At 33.5% G+C, this 26,402-nt stretch overlaps 4 protein-coding genes across 6 annotated transcripts; 1 reads left to right on the top strand and 3 right to left on the bottom strand.

The window, feature by feature from the left end:
• Nucleotides 1–1,125: 1,125 nt before the first annotated feature.
• On the top strand, nucleotides 1,126–11,708 carry LOC111315680 (transcriptional corepressor SEUSS-like). The gene is made up of 10 exons (XM_022917590.2): nucleotides 1,126–1,512; nucleotides 1,956–3,335; nucleotides 3,418–3,537; nucleotides 3,810–3,858; nucleotides 4,103–4,317; nucleotides 4,408–4,476; nucleotides 5,137–5,234; nucleotides 6,981–7,074; nucleotides 7,890–7,959; nucleotides 10,496–11,708. Exons 2-10 carry the CDS (start codon nucleotides 2,295–2,297, stop codon nucleotides 11,479–11,481), a joined length of 2,742 nt encoding a protein of 913 aa, XP_022773325.2. The 5' UTR covers nucleotides 1,126–1,512; nucleotides 1,956–2,294; the 3' UTR covers nucleotides 11,482–11,708.
• A 3,923-nt stretch (nucleotides 11,709–15,631) lies between these two features.
• LOC111314997 (thioredoxin-like) lies at nucleotides 15,632–17,434 on the bottom strand. The gene is made up of 2 exons (XM_022916613.2): nucleotides 16,996–17,434; nucleotides 15,632–16,173 (listed from the first exon to the last, which is right to left on the bottom strand). Exons 1-2 carry the CDS (start codon nucleotides 17,225–17,227, stop codon nucleotides 15,854–15,856), a joined length of 552 nt encoding a protein of 183 aa, XP_022772348.2. The 5' UTR covers nucleotides 17,228–17,434; the 3' UTR covers nucleotides 15,632–15,853.
• Nucleotides 17,435–18,187: 753 nt separating this feature from the next.
• Nucleotides 18,188–20,723, bottom strand: LOC111315679 (uncharacterized). The gene is given in 6 exon segments (XM_022917587.2): nucleotides 18,188–18,482; nucleotides 18,484–18,726; nucleotides 19,577–19,744; nucleotides 20,021–20,221; nucleotides 20,316–20,445; nucleotides 20,548–20,723. Coding segments are annotated over 6 exon segments (1,107 nt in total). The 5' UTR covers nucleotides 20,682–20,723; the 3' UTR covers nucleotides 18,188–18,251.
• Nucleotides 20,724–21,398: 675 nt separating this feature from the next.
• On the bottom strand, nucleotides 21,399–25,468 carry LOC111315678 (scarecrow-like protein 1). Of its 3 annotated transcripts, XM_089749584.1 has the most exons (4): nucleotides 25,260–25,468; nucleotides 24,689–24,749; nucleotides 23,105–23,418; nucleotides 21,399–23,005 (listed from the first exon to the last, which is right to left on the bottom strand). In XM_089749584.1, the coding sequence occupies exons 3-4, from the start codon at nucleotides 23,274–23,276 to the stop codon at nucleotides 21,612–21,614; spliced, it is 1,566 nt and encodes a 521-aa protein (XP_089605710.1). In that variant the 5' UTR covers nucleotides 23,277–23,418; nucleotides 24,689–24,749; nucleotides 25,260–25,468; the 3' UTR covers nucleotides 21,399–21,611. The 3 variants fall into 3 exon arrangements, with proteins under 3 accessions (XP_089605710.1, XP_089605711.1, XP_089605709.1); XM_089749585.1 differs by lacking the exons at nucleotides 24,689–24,749; nucleotides 25,260–25,468 and adding an exon at nucleotides 23,637–23,753; XM_089749583.1 differs by lacking the exons at nucleotides 23,105–23,418; nucleotides 24,689–24,749; nucleotides 25,260–25,468 and having other exon boundaries at nucleotides 21,399–23,021.
• Nucleotides 25,469–26,402: the final 934 nt, after the last annotated feature.

The following is a 26,402-nucleotide window of genomic DNA, read 5'->3' as shown; positions in this document are numbered from 1 at the left end:
TTAAAAAATTTCATCAAATAAAAAGAAAACTTATTCAATAACAAAAATTTTATTTAAATTTTTAATAAAATATTTATTTAAAAAATATATTAAAATTTTTAAAATTTTTTTAAAGTTTTGCACATTGATAATAATACTTTTTATTTTAAGAAATATCATCTAAGCTATTAGAGAAAACGAAAAAAAAAAAAAAATCAAATCAAATTCTAAATGGATTAATAACCCAAATTAATCATATGTTATTTTAAAAAAATAGCATATGATTAATTAGTATTATTTTTAAAATGGATATTGTGAAAGTATTAATTCTTACTCACAAGTAATTATATTTTGAAACTCAAATATATTTTTATAAATCAAAATTATTTTTTTAATAAATTTTAATTAATTTTAAAGTTTTTAAGAAAATAAGATTTTTTAAAGTGACCAATTATACTTAATATTATATTGGTTTTATGAATTTAATAGATTGATTTTTTTAATTCAAATATTTTTTTTTACATAACTTATGTTATAAAAATTAATTTATCTATTGATAAATATATTTATCGATTTAATAATTTAAGTATATTTTATTATAAAATAATTAAATGTTATTAATATTTTATAAATTATTATCTTTAAACAATTTTAAAATTATTAATTTGTATAACTATTATAATATGTATTATTATTTTCAAATTTTTAAACAAAATAATATTTTATTTTTAGTAATACCAAACTTAATAATTTTTAATTCTTAAAAATTATTGATTGTTAATAAAAAATAATTTCAAAATACGGGTATTAAGATTATCTAGATAATAAAATTATTTTGTTTATTACATTATTATATAAATTTTACAAAAAATACCGTACGTTAGTTTAGGCTTTGATTTTAATATATAAAATAATTATTAAAAAATTATTAATAATTTAAATTTATTTAAATTATTAAATTTATTTAAATTATTAAATTTATTCAATAATAAAGATTTTATTAAAATTTTTAATAAAAATATATATTTATAAAATATAATAAAAATTTAAAAAAATTTTAAAATTTTGCACATCGATAACAATAGTTTTTATTTTAAGAAATTTCAACTAAGCTCTTGAAAGAAAAAAAAATCAATCTCATCGAATACAATTTTGACGTCCGCAAGGACTTAACAAATACACTTTCCCTTTCTCTCTCTAAAAAATTTATTTCTTTCGCTCTCTTCTTTCTCTCTAGAAAACGGCGAGGAAGAACAGGGCATATATGGAGACAAGAAAAAAAAAAAAGTGAAATAAAGAAAGGAAGCTAAGAAAAGGAGAAGAGCTGATTGAAAAAAAAAAAAAAAAGCAAAAGAGCAAAAAGCGTTTTTTTTTTTTTTTGATAAGTGAGATAGAAAGATATTTTATCGCTTCAGTTTGTTGAAATAAAAAAATAAAAGAAAGAGAGTTTAAAAAAAAAAAATCAAAGCTTTCAAGATTTGTTAACTCTCTTTTTTTTTTTTTTTCTTTGTTTCTCTTGAATTTTTAACTTTGGTAAGTCTTTTAGTTTGACTCTTGTGCTATTTTCTTGTTTATTTGTTTTACTTATTCAAAGTTTTGGATCGTTTTCTTGTTTTACTTATTGGAAGTTTTGAATTGTTGATTTGTGCTATTAAGAGCTCCATTGAGAAGGGTTTAGTTGGTTTTTTTAGTAAGCATTATTTTTTATTTTATAAAGCTAAATTGCAGTTCTTGAGTTTTTTGGAGGGTAAAAGTTTGAGCTTGGTAAGTTGATTTTGGTGCTTTTTTTTTTTTTTGAACTTTAACTAAAATTTTGTTGGTTTTTGATGGTGTTTATGAATTTTTGAGATTTGGATTTTCTTTAGGATTTGATTGCAGTTTGATTTTATGGTTATCCGGATTTTAGAGTTTGTTTGTTTAATTATTTTGGAAGGACATATATTGCTGTGGATCTGATTTTTTATATATATATATAGGGATTCATGCTAAAGCAATTTTGGAGAGAATGCAATTTTAGAATGCTCAGAATCAGAGCTCGTTCATGGACTTCGGTTTTCTTTGGTCTTGGCATCTTGTATTGTAGAACAGAAAGCAATATGCTCAGGCACAGAACTTGCCTTTTCTTATTTGTGCACACTGCACAATGAGTACGAAGCTGAAAGCAGCCAAGTTGGAGATAAACTGCTGATTTCTTTGAGCTCTAGGGCTGTGTTTCTGTGTTTTCTTTGTAACTGTAGTTTATTTCATTGAATTCATGTTGTTTAAGATAGTTGTTGCAGTTTTGTGAGTGAGTGTTAGATAGTGATTCTTGAAACATGGTACCGTCGGGGCCTTCTACTCCTTTAGGTGGTGCGCAGTCGGTTACATCTTCTCTTTTGCGGTCAAATTCAGGGATGATCGGAGCCCAAGGGGGTGGTCTTCGTTCTCCAACTGGGTTCCCTTCATTAATGTCGCCTCGCACTCAGTTTAATAATATGAATATGCTTGGGAATGTGCCCAATGCATCTTCCCTTCTTAATCAGTCTTTTGGAAATGGGGGTCGAAACCCTCAGCTTTCTAGTCCTGGGAGTAGCCAGCTTGGAGGAATTGACTCTGGGGCTGAATCTGGTTCACTTTCAAATATAGGTAACGGGATGGGGTTTAATGCTCCCTTATCATCATTTGTGCCATCAAACATTGAAAACCCTGGTTCATCTGTTCAAGTTCAAGTTCAGCAATTTTCAAACCTTTCTGGTAACCATATTTTGCCAGATCAACAGCAATCCCAACAACTCGAGTCACAACATTTCCAACATGGTCAACAAGCAATGCAACAGTTCTCTGCCCCTTCCAACAGCCAACAAGGGCAGCATCAGCAGCAACAGTTTCAATCTATGAGAGGAGGGTTGGCTGGTGTTGGGGCTGTCAAAATGGAGCCACAAATGACTAATGATTCTCATGGCCAGCAGCAACAGCAACAACAACAGCAGTTGCAATCACTAAGAAATCTTGCTGCAGTGAAATTGGAACCACAACAAATCCCACCTATGAGAACTTTGGCACAGGTAAAAATGGAACCCCAACATTCAGAGTCATTGTTTTTGCATCAGCAGCAGCAGCAGCAGTTACTCCACATGTCACGGCAGCCCTCACAAGCTGCTGCTACCCAAATTAATCTTTTGCATCAACATAGACTCTTGCAGCTACAACAACACCAACAGCTTTTGAAAGCAATGCCTCAACAAAGGTCTCAATTACCACAGCAGTTTCATCAGCAGAATTTGCCTTTGAGATCACCTGCGAAACCAGTGTATGAGCCTGGGATGTGTGCCCGGCGTCTGACACATTACATGTATCAGCAACAACATAGACCAGAAGTAAGATCTCCATGGTGTGAAGATCTATTTTCCACATTTATTCAGTGGTTTTGTGGCTGTAACATTCCTGTTTTTCATGTAGGACAACAATATTGAATTTTGGAGAAAATTTGTTGCCGAGTACTTTGCTCCAAATGCCAAAAAGAAGTGGTGTGTTTCTATGTACGGAAGTGGCCGCCAAACAACTGGCGTTTTTCCTCAGGTCTGTTTCTGATAAAAACTTGCTGAGATTTCTGACTCTGAAGCTCATTCAATTGGCATCTTATGTAATTGAACGAGGTCAATTATCTTTAGAACTTTATGTCTTTGTTAGTTTGCTCGGTCCCCATTAATACTTATAGATGAAATATCTCCTCAGTCTTTGTGCCCTGCAGATGTCATCAGCATCTTTGTATGTGTGATTTTTTTTGTTTCTGTTTTTAATAGCAAACTAGTAATGCAAAGGATAATTTATCTGTTGTAAAAATGTTACAGGATGTATGGCACTGTGAAATATGCAATTGCAAGCCAGGACGTGGTTTTGGTATGTCCTCTTCCTTTTTTTTTTTGGTCTCTTTTTGTTGTTGTCCCTCTTTCTTTTGTGTTGCAGTCAATCAACTAGTTTGCCATCTTATATTAATGTGACTAATATGTATTAGTTCTATTTTTTTGGCGTGTCAACAAACTTAATTGTCATCTTATTCTGGCTTAATTGGTATATATTAGTTTCTTGTGGCTAATTTGTCCATCACTCCTATATATCTAATATCTTTCTACTGTGCTTGTAGAGGCGACTGTTGAGGTTCTCCCTAGGCTTTTCAAAATTAAATATGAAAGTGGTACTTTGGAAGAACTTCTTTACGTTGATATGCCCCGTGAGTATCAGAACACATCTGGTCAAATTGTTCTGGACTATGCAAAAGCAATACAAGAAAGTGTTTTTGAGCAACTTCGTGTTGTTCGTGATGGTCAACTTCGGATAGTTTTCTCACCAGATCTGAAGGTTACAAATTGAAGTAATGGTTTTTTAGCAACTTTGAACTTCTTGAGGCCTTATTAACTTAGTTTCTTGCTCTTTCATTCTTTTTATCAGATATGTTCTTGGGAATTTTGTGCTCGGCGTCATGAGGAACTCATCCCTAGAAGATTGTTGATACCTCAGGTTGTGATCAAATAAGTTGTATATAGATTGAGAATGTCAGATATATGCTAATGACTTGCATGCAGAGTATGCCTGAACTGTATGAAACCTGCGGAGCCTGGTTGATTGAGTTTATATGCAATCTTTTATACCTTGTTTGTTACATCTGTTGCTTCTTTTATATTGAGTGGTTCAAGTTGAAACTCTTTGTAGCAGTATGTAATCACTTCATCATTTTCATTCCTGCAAAGATAATACAAGTCTATGACTCTATGGTGGTAAAAAACTGTTATAATGTCATCACTTTCAGCGGTATTTTATGCTTACATTTGCTGTAGGAACTATAATTTCCATCTTAGGATATGATGAAGAATAGGAGATCCATGTACTTGTCTTATTCTTTTTATGCTGCTTAAGATTATCATTTCTAGAGGTTGGGATACCTTTCTATTTTATGCTTGAAATTTCCTTTTGCACCATTCTGGCAATGTTGAACTATCATATGAATAACCATTCTGGATTTCATCTTTATCTTCTTATTTTCCCTAAAATTAGGAGTAAATCCTTTTTATCATTTATAGAATCTTTACTGGTTGTTAATTTGTATTCTTTGGATTGTAAGAGTATGTTGCTGTTTGTTTGGTATTAGTCACATTTACGGTAGTAATTTGGGTTGTACAGGTTAGTCAGCTTGGGACCGCAGCTCAAAAGTATCAAGCAGCAACTCAAAATGCATCAACAAATTTATCTGCTCCAGACTTGCAGAATAACTGTAACTTGTATGTCCTCTATTATTGTGCCTTTTTCTGATTGAACGGACCATTCTTTCCTTTTTATTTGGTGGTTGGGTTGATCTCTCTCCCTTCTTCCTTTTTCCTACTCTAGAGTGTGCATGCCATTTGTGTTCCTCTTGCTCATGACATAGTTATATGTGCTGTGTCTGTCACATACAACTTTTGTGTTGATGTTGCCAATTATGTTAGTGTGGAAACTTTTTCTTTTGGGTAAAGCAGTTTTTCTCTTTTTTTCAGTTTCATTAGTTATGTTTAATACACATCATCTCTATTATTTAAAAGTAAACATGTTTGAAGCTTTGAAATTATTTGCAGAAAAGTGAAACATGTTTTGTTCCTGCTTGAGTAACAACTTGTGAGGTTGATTGACAGTCACTCTTCCTTGAGGACATACTTTTGGTGTTCTTAATTATATGATCTGCACTGAAGGTGGCATAGAGGAATATTGGCCTGTGTGTCTGTGTATTTTGTTTTTTTTTTTTTTAATAATTGAGAATATTATAGTAATGACTAGATGTTATTGCTTGTATACATGTCTTTCATGGTATCCAAGGGATGCATGCTACTGGTCCAAACACTTAATAGGCTGAAACAACGTTGCTCTTGAGGGCATAGCTTGATGAGGATTAGAGAATTACTTCACATAAAAAATGTTGGTTATCTGGTGAACAAGAATATATGATTATAGGATTTAATTTGATGAGAGCAGTAATCCTTCTAGATGATTTTTGGATCAAGGTGGAAATGATTTAGCTGGTAATGGATGAAACTTAAGCAAAAGGAAAACACCCGTCTGCTAACTCTCAGCTGTGTAAAATTTTCTTGAATAGTAAATTAGGGTTAGGGTGGGAAATTGTTTTGTTTTGTTGTTGAATTGATTGTGTCTGCCTATAAGCGCTGTCTTGGGTTCCAACAGAAGGCTGGTTGTAAATCTGAAATTCTGCTGGAAAGTAAAGACTGAGAAAAAGAATATAAAAGATCTATGTGTCATGCATACATTTCCTGAGGCTTCACACACTAACTGTTTTAAAGGCTTTATATACAGTGTAACAATGTTTGTTCTGCTTCACCCAAAAGAAAGATAAAAGCTGGTGAAAATCTTGCGCCCTTGTCCTTTTATTAATTGAAAGAAGTTACGAACAAAACTTTAGAGTTCCAGTAGTCTCCTTCCCGGGCATTACCAAACCTGACTAACAATTCTTAACTGAAAATAAAATCAAATAATAAAAGAACCTAAAATAAGGCTCTTAAATTCAAAATCTCCAACCTCTAGCAAACCTGAAAACTACTTGAATAATGATTCTTGCAATCAAGAAAACATGATGTAGAATGAAAGCAACCACCACCTTCTGTGTTAAAGATCATAAAAATTTGAATTACTAATATTAATTTTAGCTTGAATAAGGCCCTAAATCAGTCCAACTCCAATAAAGGCCATAATTCCATATTTTCTTTGAGATTAATCTTGGCTTTGCTTGACATAATTATTCTCTGTTTCATAGTCCTAAGGTTTGTACTTTAGTCTCTTTACAATTATGTTAGGTGCTCCATTTTGATAGATTCTGGCTAGGAATCTTGGTCGCACATAGGCACGCACACTCACCTGGGCAATGTGCATATAAAATCAACTTGCACCTTATGCCTCTATCTTTTTTAATTTAAATAATAATATCTATACGTGTGACCTCTGCTGCTTTCACGGATTTCTAATTCGCTATTAATAAAGTTTAGGTTTGTAGCATCAGCTCGGCAATTGGCAAAAGCCTTAGAAGTGCCATTGGTAAATGATTTGGGTTATACAAAGAGATATGTACGGTGTCTTCAGGTAATTTCTTGCATCTTCTTACAATAAATTTGGATATTGGAGAGATGTTTTCTTATATTTTGGATTTTTTTGCAAGATATTTGCCTCTACTTTGTTAATATTTAGTATTAATCTGCTTTTTGTTTCCTTGTTCACATTTCTAATTTAAACTCTGTATTGGGACGTGTTTTTTTCTGCTATTTTTTGTTGATGAGAAAATTTGTGCAATCATGTAATGGTGTCTTTCTCCCTAATGCTGCTAGATAAAGGCTGAAAAAAATCTGTACAGAGATTTTATTGATAACTGTGCCAGCAAATGTTTCTAGTTCTATGGGGGAAAACAGGATCACGGAGAACACCCAGCGTCAACTAAGCTTTGATAGTTTCTTGTGTTATTTCTGTGGACTCTGAAATTGCCCTTAGTTGTTTTTATTGATTCTAGCAGTTCAAAGACCATGCTCTACCTTTTTCCCAAAACTTCCTTTGGTTTCTAAGGCAAATTGATATCCTTTAAATCCTTTCATGTTACTTGGCAGGTTTTCCCACTACAAATTACTAATTTCCACAACCTTCTGAAGTTTTTGTGGATCCATCTTGAATATACTTGCATCATCAAAGTGTTCTAGCAGTTGCACTTTATGAAGACTAAGTGTAATACTATACTATTATGATGTACCATAGTGAATAAAATGTTTGTTATCATGGTATGACAAAGGAAAAAAACTAAAATGGGAAGATGAGTTTTATGGTTGTATGTCCTTTTTGAAGAAGTATGCTATCAAAATATATACAGCCTCCTAATGCAGTGTTTCTGTTTATATTGGGGTTTGTAACAGATATCTGAAGTGGTTAATAGCATGAAAGACTTGATTGATTACAGTAGAGAAACGAAGACTGGACCCATGGGTAAGTTTCGATAAGATTTCCCTTGCTAAATTTATTTTATTTTATTTTCTCATCGGATTTTTTTAAAAATATATTTTTAAATGCTTGAAAGTACTGATCCAGGCATCCCACAGTAGCTCTTTACAGTTTCTAGTACCCTCTATTTTGTATTGGTTTACCTGTAAACTAATTTCCAATGGAGTTTTATAAGCTGGTTGACAGCCATAGATGTTATAGGCTTTTGATAGGTTGTGATCATTCGATATTGTTCTGATTTTTTAAGTTTGGATAGTTAAGGGTTCTTTCTTTCTAGCTATTAGCAGCCCAATGTGTTTGTTTAGCTATGCGGTTGAAAATAGTGTATTTTAGGATATAACTACTGATTTGTTCATATTTCACCCCGTGCTTTTTGCAAATAGTGTGCATAATTATGTTTCTTTTATAGATTTGTTAGAATATTACCCTTTAATTAACCTGTCTTCTTGTAGCTGTCATTCATTAAAGCCCTTTGTCTCTGTGGGATCTTTTTGTTGCTTTTCTCGTGTTTTTTACTAAAAGTAGGGAATGTGAGATCATATAGGCATTGCTTGGCATCTTTATAATGCTTCCTATTTATGTCAGATGATGCTTAATTGTGCTTGCTAGAGGTCGCAAGCAGTTGAAGGAAATTGAAAACTCACCAGTAGAATCAATCTATGGTTTCACTAATGACTTTGTACTAATATGAGTATAAGGAGGATTTAGAGAGCAAGATGAAAGATGTTCATGTCATGGTGAAGCCTAGGATAGTTGTAATGCAAAATACTAGATAAAGAATAAAGAAAGATGATCAATCTTTGCGGGGACACTGGGTCAAAAATTTGGACAGAATATGAATGTATTAAGTGAGAGGTAGTTAAGTAAGGGTGTAAATGAACAAAACATTTGACGAACAGTTTGTGAACATGCTTGATTTCTGTTTGTTTATGTTCGTTTATTAAACATAATAAATGATCACTAACAATATTTCAGGGTTTGTTAATTAAACGATCAAATCACAAACATAATAAAATTCATTCATATTCAGTTTGTTTACACCTTATTGGGCTTGGGTTTCCTCCTTTGTGGAGATGCCCAAAGCTCTCCTAAAATATGAGGATGTTTTGTTTTATTTTATTTTATTTTTCTCATGGTTGATATTTAAAGGGTTTTAACCCTTATTTATTTGTTTTGAGGCAGTCGGATAGGTGACAAAAAGGAAGAAAGGAAACCAAAAAGGAAAGAAATGGAAGAAAATGGGTTTTGTACGGTTTTGATAAAGAGCTGGATCGAGGTCAATTTGTAGTTCAATTGAGCTGAAATTTTATCAGTTTACGACTCACAGCTCTACATTTTGAACAGTGGAGATCAGATTTGGAGCTCCCTACTTATGGATTTCGTGGGTGTTTGTTAAACTATCAACCATAATGGCTCAAGATTAAATAATCTTGGCAAAAAAATTATAAGAAAAATTGAAAAAATCTCACCAAATTGATGGTTTAACAAATACTCACAAAATCTTTTGGTTGGGAGCTCTAAATCCAATCTCAACCATTCAAAATGTAGAGTTGTGAGTCGTGAACACAATAAAATTTTAGGTATATTGGACCACAAATCGACCTAGATTTAGTCTCTTGATCGAGGCTGTGCAAAACTCTATTTTCTTCCTTTTCTTTTCTGATTTCTTTTTTTTTTTTTAACCTACCTGACTCCCTCAAAGCAAATAAATGAGTTAAAACCCTTTAAATATCAACCGTGTGAGAAAAGACTAAAAAAGTCCTTATATTTTATGTGGCCTTTGGGCCATTTTCACAAAAAAGGAAACCCAAGTCCAATACATCCAGGGTATACACGAACAGAGTGTTCGACGAACAGTTCATGAATAAGCTCGGTTTTTGTTTGTTTATTCAGTTTAACAACGATCACGAATAATATTTCAAGATTTGTTAATTAGACAAACATAGTAAAGTTCGGTCATGTGTGGTTTGTTTAGGTCCCCTACAGTTATGTCTTTATTTTTATCTTTAGTCTAAATAGGTACTTAGGTAAACAATTTGGTGTTTGAATGTCTAGTGTTATTGTGGTAATTTTGGCTAATACAGAAATGACTGTTCCTGAAACACGTGGTTTTGGTCTTTCAAAGGAAAGCTGATTTTGTATCACTGTAGGGACTCAAAGCATTTTGCTTCTGGCATATACCGTATAAAGGAATTGGTTGACTACAATTATCATCACACGCGCTCTCCATACCTCTTATAAAGCTCTAATTCTGCTTTAGAATATCATTCTCATTAGAAGCTTCTCTTGCTCAATATGTACTTAAGTTTGTAAAAAACTTGCTCCATCTGATGCAAACTACTCTGCTTCCATGTAGTGATTGAGGTTTTCTTTATTTCCCCCATGATTGCAAAATAATGATTACTGTGCAGACAGAAATAAGAACTTATACTTGTGTAGTTTCAGATTCATTTGTTCTCATATTGGGCTCAATAATATCTGAGTAGGTTTTTCATCTCTTTTTTTTTTTTTTTCCTCAAAGAGAGTTTGGCTAAGTTCCCTCGAAGATCAAGTACTTCATCTGGTTTTCATGCTCAAGCTCAACAGCCTGAGGAACAGCTACAACAGCAACAGTATCAGCAGCAGCGGACACCACAACAGCAAACCATTGCCCAGAGCTCTAATAGTGATCAAAGTTCTGCCCAGGCTTCAGGGATGCAGCTTGCCGCTAACAATGGTGTGGCTAATGTAAATAACTCTCTTAATGCAGCATCTGCGTCAACATCTACTGCCGCCAATGTTGGGCTTATGCATCAGAATTCCATGAACTCCAGGCAGCAGAATTCTATGAATAATGCAAACGGTCCCTATGGTGGAAATTCTGTTCAGATTCCTTCCCCTGGTTCCTCTAGTACAATACTGCAAGTGCAAGCGCAAGCAAATCCATCTCCATTTCAGTCACCAACACCCTCCTCATCTAATAATCCTCCTCATGGTCCCTTAGCAGCTTCTAGTCACATGAGTTCTGCAAATTCCCCAGTTAATGTGCCCATGCATCAGCCAGCTCTTTCTGGTAAGGCTGACCCAACTGAATCACAAAGCTCTGTTGGGAAAATTATTCATGAAATAATGTCTGTCCAACTTAATGGCATGGGCGGAGTTGCCACTCTAGGCAATGATGTGAAGAGTGTAAATGGAATGTTGCCAACGAGTAACAATTCAGTTCTCAACGGTGGCAACGGTTTGGTTGGGAATGGAACTGTCAATAATTCAGGTATCGGTGTTAGTGGTGGTGGTGGTGGGTTTGGTTCAATGGGTGGTGGGTTTAGCCAGTCTGCTTTAGTCAATGGAATCAGAGCTGCTATGAGTAATAACCCTGTCATGGATGGAAGGGTTGGAATGACATCAATGGCACGGGATCAAGGTACGAGTCACCAACAACAGGATTTGGGGAACCAGCTACTAAATGGGCTAGGAGCAGTTAATGGTTTTAATAATTTTCAATTTGATTGGAAACCTTCCCCATGAAACGATGTCCGAAAGCCGATGGTTCGATTATAGATGCTATTTTCGCGGCATGAGAATAGGCAGAATGAACTGCCTGTGGCCCTGGCAGATTCACGCTACAACAGTATATTACAGAACAAGGGCTTTCCTCCCACTTTGTACTAATTTCAGAAAAATGAAACATAGAGCATTGAGTTTTATGAATGAAATGTTAAAAGCATCTTTAAGTTGCGCCAAATTTCTACTAACTTGTTTACCCTGATTATTAACTGTTAACGCACACCACTTGCCACTGGCGCCTCAATGGAATTGTCGGGAGATAAATGTGTTCGATAATGATCCTCAATCACCGCAACTCTCAAAACATCAGGAGGGAGAGTGGCTGGCTGTTTGCTGATTCCAAATTGCTTTCAAGCGTATAATAATCTCCAATGATTTATTATTGGAAATCATGTGTCGGTTCCCTGTGCATACGCTTAGGATATATTGATTCAGTTCTTACAAAATTGAGTTTGATATATGCCTTTTCTTCCGTGAGATTCTTCAATCCATCTGCTTTGCTGTTTTTATACGCTAATTGGTGTGGTCTTTAACATTTTTTAATAGTTGATTTCTTGACTAGGAGTTGGGACCATCGATGTCGGGTCTTCTCCTACACGTGGAAGCTTGTAATTAAGGAAAGTTTGGTATGTATGGACACGCTTAGGGATGGCAATGGATCGTGTCGGGGTGGGTTTTTGCTCACTTCGAATTCGATTCGATATTAAATATACAATACTCGAATTCGTATTCGATCCGATAATTTTTTCATTTTTAATATCCGAACCCGACCTGATCTGACCCGATATTATATAAAATCAAATTCGACCTGATTCGACCCGAAATTAATAAAATATTATTTAAAATATAAATATAAAATTAAATATATATAAAAATATATATAATTAAATATATAATTAAAAAAATAATTTTTTTATATATATCGGGTTGGGTAGGGTCGGGTTTGCTTAAAACCTGACCCCGACCCCGACCCGAACCCGAATTTTTTTTACTATACCCGACCCTACCCGATCCGATACCCGATTTTCAAAAAAAAAAAACCGACCTTAAGGGGTCGGGTCGGGTCGAAACCCGACGGGTTCGGGTGATTTTGCCCACCTTAGACACGCTTGAATACAACTCTTATAACGAGTTTTTTTAAAGACAAAATTTAAAATTAATTTAAAATTATAATATTTAATTTAATTCAAATCGATTTTTTTATTTGATTTGAATTAAATTTAGATATTCAAAATATATATATATATTAAGTTTGGACTAAATTTTAGATCAAAATATAAAAAAAAAAAATTAAACCGAATTGAAATATATATTTTTATTAATTTATATATATATTTTTAAATTTTTATAAAATAAAAATAATTATTTTATATATAAATCTATTTAAATTTATTAAAATTTTTTAAAAATAATATATAAAAAATAAAAAAAATTTAAAATTTAAAAATCGATAACGAATCAAATTGAATCAATAGAATTCGATATGAATTCAATTCGAATTTGATATGTTTAAAAAAATATATATTTAGATTCAAATCGAATTTTAAAAATTTAAAATATTATACATTATTTAAAAAATCAAATATAATCCAATTTGATATAAACCATTATGACCTCTAATTCTTGACAATTTGACCATTAAAACACACTAAGTCTTGCAATTAGATGGATTCTATGCCTTGATTGGTAGAGATTTTATCACTTTGATTAAAATAGAGATTATGTTTTTGTTTTTATTTTTTTACTAATTTTTTTTAATAATTGAAATTATCTAGAATTAAACATTAATAATTATTAAAATTAAAAATTAAATATTTTACTAACAAATCACACCATTTGTAAACAAAATTGAAATTATATCATAATGTTAGGCTAAAAGCCTCCAATCCAATCACACCAGCGGAAGCGAAATCAAACAATAAATTAAACATACAAGAGACAATAATTTAACGTAGTTCGATCCAACTGACCTACATCCACGGATGAGAAACAAGATCCACTAGTTTTAGAGAATTATAAACATACATCATATCATCAATTTCACTCAACAATCAATACTCATAAGACACTCTCAATCTCCTCTAGTCCTATGAAGTATTCTCTACCCAAACAAACACAAACTCAAACTCTTGTGCACCTTTTCAACACAACCAAACACATACCCATATGTTCCTATACATCATACTTATGTAGACCCTCTCAATCTCCTCTAGTCCACTCACAAATAAACATACACACCCATAAGACGTAGAGCCCCAATACTTCTATGGGGTGTCTATCTCACAAAACCCTACAACTCTCTTACATCTTTTTCTCATACCTAACCCTGTAGATACTTTACCTATTTATAACCATACAAACTTGTCCATTAAGAATCCCTCTCCTCTTAAAATTCTTCTCTTGTAAGTCAATCTTACCTATTAAGAATCTCTTTCTTTTTAGAATTCTTCTCTTGCAAGTCAAACTTACCTATTAAGAATCCTCTTTCTTTTAGAATTCTTCTTTTGCAAGTCTTCTTGTCCATCAAGCAATATCTGAAAAATCTCAAACAAATCTCTAACAAATCTCAAACAAATCTCTTATGGGATTTGAGTCAATATTCCCAATAATCTCTACATTGACTCAAATTTCATCAATCATCTATCTTCATGCTAGACATGCTTGACTCCACCTGCAATGAAAGTCTCACAATCATCTTCTCTTCTCTTGTGTCTTCATGCTTTATACAAACTAATCCTCAATCTTCAAAACTTGAACTCAAACTCTTGAATTGAGCTCCTCTAAGCTTATTTCTTCCCATGTCTCGAACCATCAACTCTTTTCACATCTTGAATCTTCAACTCTTTTCACGTTTTGAACCTTCAACTTTGATACCACTTGTTGGGGAACACCACGGCTCTGATACCACTTGTTGAGGAATACCACAGCTCTGATACCATTTGTTGGGCTAAAAGCCTCCAATCCAATCACACTAGCGGAAGCGAAATCAAATAATAAATCAAACACACAAGAGACAATAATTTAACGTGATTCGGTCCAACTGACCTACATCCACGGATGAGAAACAAGATCCACTAGTTATAGAGAATTACAAACATACATCATATCATCAACCCCACTCAACAATCAATACTCATAAGACACTCTCAATCTCCTCTAGTCCTATGAAGTATTCTCTACCCAAACAAACACAAATCCAAACTCTTGTGCACCTTTTCAACACAACCAAATATATACCTATATGTTCCCATACATCATACCTATATGGACCCTCTCAATCTCCTCTAGTCCACTCATAAATAAACATACACACCCATAAGACGTAGAGCCCCAATACTCCTATGGGGTGTCTATCTCATAAAATCCTATAACTCTCTTACATCTTTTTCTCATACCTAATCCTGTAGAGACTTCACCTATTTATAACTATACAAACTTGCCCATTAAGAATCCCTCTCCTCTTAGAATTATTCTCTTGCAAGTCAAACTTACCTATTAAGAATCTTCTTTCTCTTAAAATTCTTCTTTTGTAAGTCTTTTTGTCCATCAAATAATATCTAAAAAATCTCAAACAAATCTCTTATGAGATTTAAATCAATATTCCCAACACATAAGAGTCTTAAAGAATAACATTATCCCTCGTAATAAATGTATGTGATGTTTCTTCTTTGTTGCTTCTTTAATCTCCAACAAAGAAACATCAACTTTTTTATACTCTACTCATTGTAACTTCAATCGAGCTTAAACTTCTTTTTTTTTATAATAAAGATAGATACATTTTACTATTACAATATGTTGAGAAGGAACTCTCTAACACAGTTGATACTAATAGTTTTCATTAGATTGTGACTTACAAGTAAAGTCCTTTTTTTTTTTTTTACTATGGAGGTGTTCTTCTTTTTGAAAGATAAACCGTGAGGATAAACTATCAGACCTCTAATACAAACAATATTTTATAGCACACTCAGTTAAACAATTATTGCATCAACTCAATCCAAAAACTCAAGTGCAAAAATGGACACTTTCAAAGAAAAATGCTAAATCTAAAAGTTAATTAAATTATTCGATAATTGTTAAAGAATATGTTTTAATATCTAGCAAAAGAAAGCTATTATTGTTTAAAATAAAGGTTAATTAAAGAGCATCGAGGATGACAAAGTAAAAGGATTTTTGTTACAGAATAGTACTAATTATATTTACAACATATTAGACGAAGAAAATGTTCATAGATATGCCATTTTGAATGAATGATATATAAAAACTGGCATGGCATGAACGGACCATGTGGCTCTTGCATTTTACAACAAACTTCTGATGTGTTTGGAATTCAGGTTCAGCTGTCAACATATTTGTCAATGGTAGCAGCCAAGGTAGACTTGGGCACTGCACCGATGACGCTCTCTTTCTTCTCTCCATCTTTGAAAAACAGCATTGTTGGGATGCTCCTAATCCCGAACTCCGTGGCAATGTTTGGGCTGTCATCAGTGTTGAGTTTGTAACAAGCAATCTTTCCAGCATATTCTTTCGCTAACTCGGCGATAACTGGCTCGATCATGCGACAGGGTCCACACCATGGTGCCCAAAACTCCACTAAAACTGGAGTTTCACTGCTAACCACAAGCTTAGCCCAGTTTGCTTCTGTCACCTCGTCAACTGCAGAGTGCAGAATATGAATCTAATTCTAGCAATATTTAATTCATTACTTCAAAGTATCTTCATGCCAAAATTACGCTCCTTTTGGGAGCGTATACATGAACTAATTAATCTTTAATCATCTGAATTTAACCATGAGATGCCTGCTAATCCCATTGCTAAATGATGTAGGATGGTTGACAATTAAAGAAACGGGACCAGATTTTTGTTTTTTGGATTGGGGGGTTTCCAGGGGTAGGCTAAGTAACGAGAGTATTGCCCCTATTTCCCGTAATCCCTCCTCTTGAATATCATATTTATTTTATATAAAACATATCAAAATATAAAAATTATTATATTATAATTTATATTAATACGTCAAATATAAAATATATTTTTTAATTTTTTTAAAATTCATAAATATAAAATTTATATTTTAATTTTTACCATACTCATATAATTTTTATCAATTTTAAATTGAGTGGCTTATATATATATATATATATATATTTTTTTTTTTTGGATATCATTTTAGTGTTAGGTCTAAAATTATCGGTTCTTATATTCACAATTTCAAGTAATGATGAGACTCATTTCATTAATACAATAACCAAATTACTTAACTACTCTTCATAGTAGGCAATCATTTCGACTTTTTCAATCTAAATCTCTGATGCCTACTCTTTAATTTCAAGCAGGGTTTTTTTTTTTCCTGGGACATTACCAACAACCTACCATAGAAACTCTGTCTGCTGACCTTCTTTAAATAGACTAAAACAGGACCGTGCATACCAATAAAGACACTAATAAAAACAAGAGTAATTAAAAGAAATAGCTGCGTACCTGTATCAACAGCTTCACGAGCTTTGCAGATGAGCCTGGATTTTTGGCATCTGCCGGCGAATGAATGAGGAAAAGATGAGGAAGATGAAGTGAATGATAAATTGGGTTTTTTCAACGCGCTCAATATCGGCAAATGAACCTTCTCAACAGAGGAAAAATGATGGTAGCTTTGCAGCACACTAGTTCTAGTGGTGCAAACTGAGCTCAATTGAAAACAGTTTTCCAGAGCCATCTCTAGCTCTTCCCCTGAGAGTCTTGGAAGGAATATGATGGTGTTAAAAGATATGGCCTTGCAGGAGTGATTTTTGCTTCTTGGGGCCTGTTTTGAAATTTCTGTCCTCTTGCTTTCTGATGATTATAATTTGGAACTGGATATTCTTTTGAAAATTTTTTTTTTTTTTGTTTTTTTGAGGTGCTGGAAAGAGCACAAATTCATGTGGATAACATTTGATATTTTAGTGAGTTTTACCTTGAGAAAAGGAAAATCAGGAGGCAGTGGCGAGACTATGGAGGACCTGCACTGGTTCACCACAAACGTCTCATCCACCAAGGAAAACGTAGGTCCTACGTTCATTGGTTGGCCTCAGGCCCTTTAGCTCAACTGTGGGCTTGTCAACGGGCTCTTACCTCTGAGAATGTCCAACTAATTTCATATACAAAATTAAGTGAATTTATAACTTATTTTTCTTAGGAAATTGAATAAACTAATAATTTGTTAAATGAATGGCTTTTAATAAATTTTTTATCAAGGAAGCTGCAAGAGAAAATTGTAAGTGTTGATATGTAAATCTAAAATTTATTAGATGTCATTCTTTTAAAAATAATTATATAAATTAATTAAATTAAATTATTCGCTCATGGCTTTTAATAATTGTTATAAAAAAAATCCCTTTTTCATAATAAAAATAAATAAAAAAACAATGAACAATTTTCTGGATGCTCAACAAGAGCCTTGAAGGAAAGAAAGGATGTTTCAACGGCAAATTTGAGATTTTGGAAATTTTAAAGGTTTTTGGGACTCTTTCATGCTTGGTTTTTTTATGTTCTTGTTGAGCAATCTGAAGACCAAACAAAGCATAAGGATCAATGTTCCTACGAGATAAACAGAGCTCATTTTTTGAACAAATTCATGACCGGTAAACTTGCTTAATAGGAAGGACATTGTATTACAACTGATTTCCTGTCCAACTGATTGAAACAGCTAAAGAATGTAAAAATGAAATCGTAAATGCGCCAACATAAGTTTTAGCCACAAGTCAAAATGAATAATCCTGCAAATCTGACTTGGAGTCGGTAATTTCCATATCAGCTAAACATTCTTCTGCAGTAAGAGGAGGAAGTTGTCTGGTTTTGCGTTTTAAATTATGTTTGTGCCACTCGCTCTTAAAGTGATCCCTATACTGTTTGGAATCCCCCACAAATGCATTGCATGTGCTGCACTTTTGTTGCTTTACCTCCCCCACAGCGTTCCCATTTCCTGAAGAGATTGGTCTGTTTTCGCATTTTCTCACCTAGTTGAATCACTGAATCAGTAGATTCCTGGGGTAAACGTGGTGGTGCCAAATCAGCAGATTCCTTGGGTGGATGTGATGATATGTCCTCATCATCATAATCATGGACCTGGGAATCTCCCTCAGCATGCACAGACACTGCAAGCATTTCCAATTTACCCAGTAAATTTCTCACAAGGGAATCACACTCACGAAAATTTCCTGGTTCCATCTCACAAATCTGAAAAACAATCAAACAGGATGCTTAAGCACTAAAAGAAGAAAAAGATAAGATAAAAGGTAAAGAGCGCACTTAAAGAGATATCAATCACCAATTGTATAGCTTGGTAACTTAGCAAAGCTAATTTAATTCCAAAAGTAAAATGCAATGACAAACACAGAAGTGGTTGACAGGTAAAGGTACAGGATGCTAATCATAAAATCACTGAGATATGTAGCTCATAATGATTCCACAACTTTCTCAATTAAACTTGCGCAAAAAGAAACCGATGCAATTAAGCACACATCTACATTTATGTGTCAGTAAATAGGAGTTGTGGATGAGCTTTATGTTTATGCCCAGTGGAATAAGGGAAGTTAATAGTGGAAGAAAACATGAGACAATTAAAACAGTATATTCATGAGAACTAAAATTCTCTTCTCGATACAGGTTTCTACCTACTTGACAAGGTTTATGCTTATGTATGAATATACATCTTCCCATTGTTTTGCTCCACATAAGTAGTTATTACATTCAACAAAAACAAAATAGACAAAAATAGCAACACCATTCAAGTATCCTCAAAGAATTGTTCCTAAATTCCAATTTCAATTCCAACTTCCTAGTGAATCATGCTGGCAGTCTGAAAAAATTGATGATTATATTCATCACATTCACATAACTTGCACATAGTAATGATTGAAGAACTAACCATATGAAGCAAGCAGACAAATGCTTTAATATTTCAGCAATTAATGCTAAAGTTACAGTAGACTGTTAAAATCACAGTTATCAGAAAAAAATTACTAAATAAAGAGTCAAACACTTGTCCTCAGGGCAATAGAGGATACAGCAGGTACTCAGGACTTACAACTGATAGTTGATTTCCAGATTCATCTTTTGAAACAATAATAGCAGTCCATTCATTCAGCTTCTCACACAGTGTATGAAAATTTTGTTCAGCGACGGTTAGTCGTAATCTCATGGGAGACCGTTTTATCGGGAAGCTCTTTTGAAGCTCACGAATAACCTCTAGTGCCTGCAAAATATAAACCATTAGGCCACGAAGACGATGCAAAGCCAGCATACACAAATTTCAACAAAAGAATACTAATGCAAACGACCAATTACAAATCAGCCATAACTTAACTCATCTAAATATGGACGAAATTTTAGAACATTTGCCATCAACGAAAAAGAAGTTACAATAAACTAAACAAGCATTTCTCAGTTTGACATGAAATTGCATTAAATTTCAAAAGATTCATCATTTTTTTCGCAAAATGCAGAGATAAATACTTTTTTAAAAAAGGACCTGCTTCTTGGAGCTACTATGGGGATCAACAGCGAAATGAATTTCGTGCATTAGTCTCTCAATCATACTAATAGTATAAGGGCGTTGAGTTTCAGGATTGATAGTCTTTTGCACAACAATCGTGGCGATATCCCGAAACTGACTTGAAAATTGAGATTCCCTTTCCTTCCCTGCAATTTGCAGCTCCCCTTTCTCCAAAATCTACCAACCAATAAAAAAATAAAAAAAAACCCTCCAATCAACAACCAGAAAATAAACCAATATTAATTTTTAAAAGAATTGAAATTAGAATTACCTCTAAACAAATTTTAGTTTGATCATCAGTCCCAAAAGCAGCAACCATATCTTTGGTCTTCGCAAGTACTCCTTTCGAAACATTTGAGTAAACTGTGTGGGATTGTAACACTTCGTCCAAATCTTTTTCTCTGTTGCAAGAAAGAAAAGTTTAATTTTTGATAAATTTGAATCAATTTCAGGAAAAATAATAAGAAAATTAGAAACTTTTATGTAGAAGTTGTTAAACTTACACACGGGAACGCCAGGAGAGGACTTTGTTTTTGTAGCAAGCGATTTCGAATCGTAACCCGTGTTTCTTCAAACGCACGATAGCGACGTTCGTCAGCCGCTTTTGCCCTATAGGCTGCACCAGCGTTTTCGACATTTTTCTCTTGCCGCTTCTTTCTCTCGTACCTTCTCTGCGCTTCCATTTATTCCAGACTTTGAAAGGTACGTTTGAAGAGCTAAAACGCACCGTTTTTGTTCCTTAAACGGCTCTTCATTAAGAAACCCGTTTCAGCCCAAGGCTCACTCTATTTCAATGGGGTTTTTATATCCATTACAAAATCTTCTTTATACATCCTTTAAATTTTCTTTTAAAAATATCCATACAGCAAATATTACTTTTAATCTTTACTAAATGATCAAAATACTCTTAATAATTTATACACTCAACCTTAATTTTTCTTCTAAATTTAACGATAGAAAAAATTATATTAATTCTCGAAAAATAAATTTTTAAGAATATAATTATATTTTTAAAAATAGATTTTTGAAAATTTTTTTTTGAGAGTTACATTATATTCTCAAGTATTTAATTATAGTTTTTTATTGTTTAGTACTAAATTGAGAAAAATAATGTCGTACAAAGAAAAAATGTCTTCAATCTAAAATTTTAATTTAGACATTTTCAAATATCAAAATATAAAGAATTAACCTCTTATTTGAATTTGAATTCAAAATATTAATAAATATTTTCATCCATTATAAAAAAAATTCTCCATATAAGCGTTTACCATAGCACACTTTATCCAATAATATTATATATTATTCTTTTGGCTGATTAACTTTTTGCTGATATTGAATAGAAATATTTCAAATATGTAAAGCAACGGACACACATTATTCAAGAAAATGTTAGATAATTAGCAAATCCCTACTCATCCCTTAGATTTTACATCAACACAATAATAAAAGGTTTCTTCCCATAATACATTAGTGTGCATCAGGATCCCACACAAAATTATAGTTACAATGACCATACAGAACTGAACTCGAGCCAGAAACAGGAAAAAGTAACATTGGCTTGATAATTCTACTTCCATGCTGAAGCAACAATCAAGCTTTTGTCTTCCCATCCAAAATGAAGGGCGCCTAAATCCTCCTTCAGCTTGTACCTGTCACAGTACTCCCTGATAAGCTGCCGGATCATATCAATCACATTTGGACTCATTGGACAAGAATTGAAGCCAGCCATCATCATCCTTGCCCTCCACTTTCCTGCAACCTCGTATCGCTCTATTCTTTCCTCTCCTTCACACGCAACAATGTTGACTATGTCCCGTGCCAGGCACTGCCTTTCAACATTCATCCTGTCCTGACTCTCCCTTGGAAGTGTCGCGTCCAGAGACTCGAAGACAGCAGAGTAGTAACTATAGGCTTCAATAAACCTTGGGAAAAAAGGTGATGTGTTTGTGTTCACGTCTTGCTCAACAACAGTAACCAGTTTCGGATTCAAGCTCTTTACCATTCGAAGAAGCTGGTCTCGCTGATTTATTGTTGAAACACTCTCATCAGGCATGTGGTGGAGTTGAAATGCAAAGTTTACTATAAGTGCTTCACCTGGCTGGCAATCCAGCATCGATGGAGTAACAAGTGAAGTCCTTGAGGCAACGGCTTGAAACTCAAACGGTACACCAAGTACTTCCGCTAGCTTCTCAAGTCTTAGTCCAACAATTTCAAGACCTCCATTAAGACGTTGAACTGACTCAGGGTCGTCAACCCCAGTTAGCCTCAAATGAGGTGGCTTACCAGGCCACTTAGCAATTGTTTGAATCAGTGTAATATATTGACTACCTTGATTTATGTCAAAATCTATTATATGTACTCTCTTTTCATCTCTAAATGCCTCTATAATTGCACCATTTGCTGCCATAAATCCAAACTTAAAACAAGGGCACACTTCAAAGAGGATTTGCATGGCTGCAAGCCTATCAGAAGAAGGGGGCTCTTTGCATCTTAAAGCTTTATAAAGATGTTTTCCAGATGCTGCAATGCGAGCTGCTAGACCTTCAACCATGTAGGCCGCAATTCTCTGAGGAGGATCGCCATGAATTGAGACCATCTGGCGAAGCTCATTTATTATGGCTGAAGCTTCTTCAATGTTTCCTTCTGAGAGTATAGCAGCACACTCAATGAGCATTTGCTTAGGAGTCCGAGATGAAACATGTGATACCTCTTTGTTGCTACTAAAGCTACTGAGATTAGAATCTGAGGATGATGACTCCTTGGGTGAGTCATGAAGCGAATCTGTCCAGATAGGATCAGACCATTCACCATCTATTTCCATGCTTAGACCAGCGCCAAACATGTTATCATCTTCATCAACATCATTATCAGCAAGCAGAGCTCTCTCCAGTTCTTGAAGCTTCAGTTTCATCTTATCTGTATCAGAGTCTAATGTATCTGGGCTTTGGATTTCCAAGTAATCTGTTAAAAAAAAATGATTTGAAAGATATTAGGCTATCGAATTTAATAAAACAGAAGTGTTTAATGGTTTTAGACCAGTTATGGAGAAAACTAAACTACCTCTTAGCTGGTAAGCATAGACATCTTGTGGGCGAAATGAACTTCCTGAAATCCCAGAACTAGACGGATGTATAAACTCTTCCGTAGGAGAGTCAGAGAAGTACTTCTCATAGCTTTCACTGCTGTAAGAATCAGTAATATATAGAGGCTTACGCTTATCAGAGCCAAACATTTGAGTGGACAAGCCAGAACGATCACTGCAACCTTGTACTGAATAGAGTTTTATATTTCTAATATGATGCAGTAGCTGGTTCTGCAGACCTTAACAAAGACATGGTTTCGACTATCTAGATGGTCGTATTATAAAATGAATCCTGCATAACAAATAAGTTAAACAGTTGTTTATCTCAGATTTTTAAAGTGGTAGTAGGAACCAAATGGCACACTGATGTAAGACATGAAATAAAAGAGTGACCCTTAAAGTAAAACTGACTATGAACTTGAATAGCTTATGAGTAACAAGAGATCAGCTGCAAGGTAAGACAGGGTAGCATGAAAAAAGTTGCCCTATCTAAGACATGGACCACATCACCTTTTTTTTTTTGAAAGACATAAAAGGTGCCTTGCAGCTAAATTTAGATTTCAAATAACTATGAATTCGGAATTCCTTCACTGTTTAGCTCTGATCATTCGATAATCAAGTTCCATCCTCAAGATCACATGTGGGGTGTTAAAGATAAAGCAATATGGTCCAAACTAATTATGTCGGAAACATTCTACCTTTCCCCGTTATAAAGTGTAGACAAGAGGAAAATAAAAGTCGGGGATGTGAAAGAGCCCAGAATTGTAACTTATTTTGGGGATTTTTTTAATGGAATTATATTTGATACATTATTAGTATATAGATTCTATACACTGCAATGAATAGGATGATGTCATTTCATTAATAAAGTAAATCAGATGATATCATCTCATTAATAAATAAATTTTTTAAAAAATATTAATTTTTGTATATTTATTTTAAAGGTTGATATTTGCTTATTAATAAAGTGACATTATCCGATTTACTGACAGTGTATAGAATCTATACACTGACAGTATATCAAATATAAACTCTTTTTTAATTATATCCAACAATGTGATTTCTGCATTCCGGGACCAGAAACATCTTAACAAGGTGGCCATGGACTGAGATAACTAATTAATAGAACATCTACCCATGATTTTCTATCACCATTGATATAGAAGTACCAAAGAAGGTAGATAATGTATGATGGTGAAACCACAGACTACGATTGGCAGTGATTCATGTAAAGATCCCTCAGCAAAGAACACTGAGTTCGTACAATCATAAATCCCAAGAGGAACATAACCACAAATGAAATTAGAAAACAAGTATAACAAATAGTTTCTGACAAGGACCGAATTCAAGGTCTCGAGAACTGATTTTGAGGGAAAAGAACAACAGGCAACATACAGGAGACATCTAAAGATTCAAATTCTGGGATTATGACGTACAAACACATCAACAGGGATCATAACATATTTAAAACAATATCATTTTAAGGCTTAACAATCATCTGAAAGTGACAAGGAAGAAAAAAGAAATCAATGAAGATCAAAACTACAGGCTTTCCCCAGTACCTGATACACGAGCAAGACCTCAAGAGGAAGCAGCAAAGATCATTATTTCTACGGTCAAAACCTGCAATTCAGCGGATAACCCCAGATAAACAAGAGCCTCAGAATTGTGCTAGACGAGAGAAGAAAACAAAGGCTTTGACCTTGTATTCGAGTAATCAAATACCAATCCAAAAGCAAATATTACTCCTTTATTGCTATTATTTTAATTATATATTAAAAAGAAAAAGATTACTTTAGATTATCAGATTGGCTATGGTTGAAAAGAAACAAACCACAAAACAAATCCCGACAACGAATTAGAAACAAAACCAAACTTGTAAAGAAAAAAAAAAGAAAGAAATAAAATAAACAAACAACATCCAGATAAGGAAATGTCAATTAATTATATAGAAATGGTAGGTTGCAAATGGTTTTTAGCTAGCATACACAAGAATCTGAACAGAGAAATGTTCATGACCCAAGTTGCAATAACAAAAAGACCAGACATGAAAAGAAAAATCCAATCTTCTGGAATCTAAAGTAAAAGCATGAAAAAAAAAAGCAAAGAAAAGTGCGTGAGAAATTAACTCACCTCAAACTCAAACGTTTATTCTTTCTTTCTATAGACACAAATTTCTGGGTTTCATCACAAGACTTTTTCTATCTCTTAAAACAGTTTTCTTTTGCGTTCGTCTGCATGTTCATACCACCTTATCTGACTCAGAAAAGCTGTTTGACAGAATCATATCATGCTCCGTCTCTCTCTCTTTCTTCTAAGGTGTGGTCCAGTAGCACTATCTTAGTCTGCAAAAGTAGTTAATTTAAACAATTTTCACATTGTAAACTTTTTTTGAAAACTTTATAATTTTTTAAAATAAAATTTACATCATTATGACATTTGCAATGGTGTTAGGTTTCCTTTCTTTCTTTTTTTTTTTTTTCTAACAGAATGAGATACAAAGTAAAACTGTACGGTGTTGATTATGAGAAACTATGTGGAAATTTAACTTAAAAAAAACAAAGGAAAATTCAGCCACTATGAGGAAAATTGTACGGTATTGATTATGGGGGAAAATGGTGTAAACTTTCCTATATTTGGTGGCATATACTGGCTTTGAGCCTTTGCCAAAGAGGAAAAGTAGTTTTTTCTTAGATAGATTTATTATTATATTATACTCATAAACTGAATTTCATATGATTCATGATTTTTTAAAATTTGACAAAAGTTATGATTTAAATCTCATCACTTATAATTTTTTTTTTATTTTCAGATTACATCATCTTTTATAAAAAAAAAATTATGTTCTTTTAAAAAAAAATTTATGCATTTTATTAGCTTTTTTCCAATCAAACCAACCACTAAAAGAAAGTCAAATGATCCAAATACATTCTGCGAAAGATCATGTGAATATCTATCACTTCTATTTTTTGCACTTGGGTTTATTTCTTTTTCTTACATTTATAGTCAAATGAAAATGTCAAATTAAACTTTGAAGAACGCAATGGGAAATGAATCAAGGAAAAAAAGTTGTGAGCAATCATAAGATAAGAATGAGTGGGAGTTAGGCATGGAAAATGTTGCAAAGACCCAACTCATTTTTAATTTTTTAATGTTGAGTCCTAATCACCTCTTTCACTATCTTATCCAAACCAAAGCCATTGGACTGTAGTCTAACAAATACACTAACAAAGTTTTATGGAAAATTTTGAATTCTCCAGTGGCTACCTTACAAGT

The sequence above is a fragment of the Durio zibethinus genome, chromosome 20 (genome assembly GCF_047325235.1).
Source record: "Durio zibethinus cultivar Kanyao isolate XHJ-2024 chromosome 20, ASM4732523v1, whole genome shotgun sequence".
NCBI classification, from domain to species: domain Eukaryota; kingdom Viridiplantae; phylum Streptophyta; class Magnoliopsida; order Malvales; family Malvaceae; genus Durio; species Durio zibethinus.
This window is presented reverse-complemented; position numbering and strand designations above follow the sequence as displayed.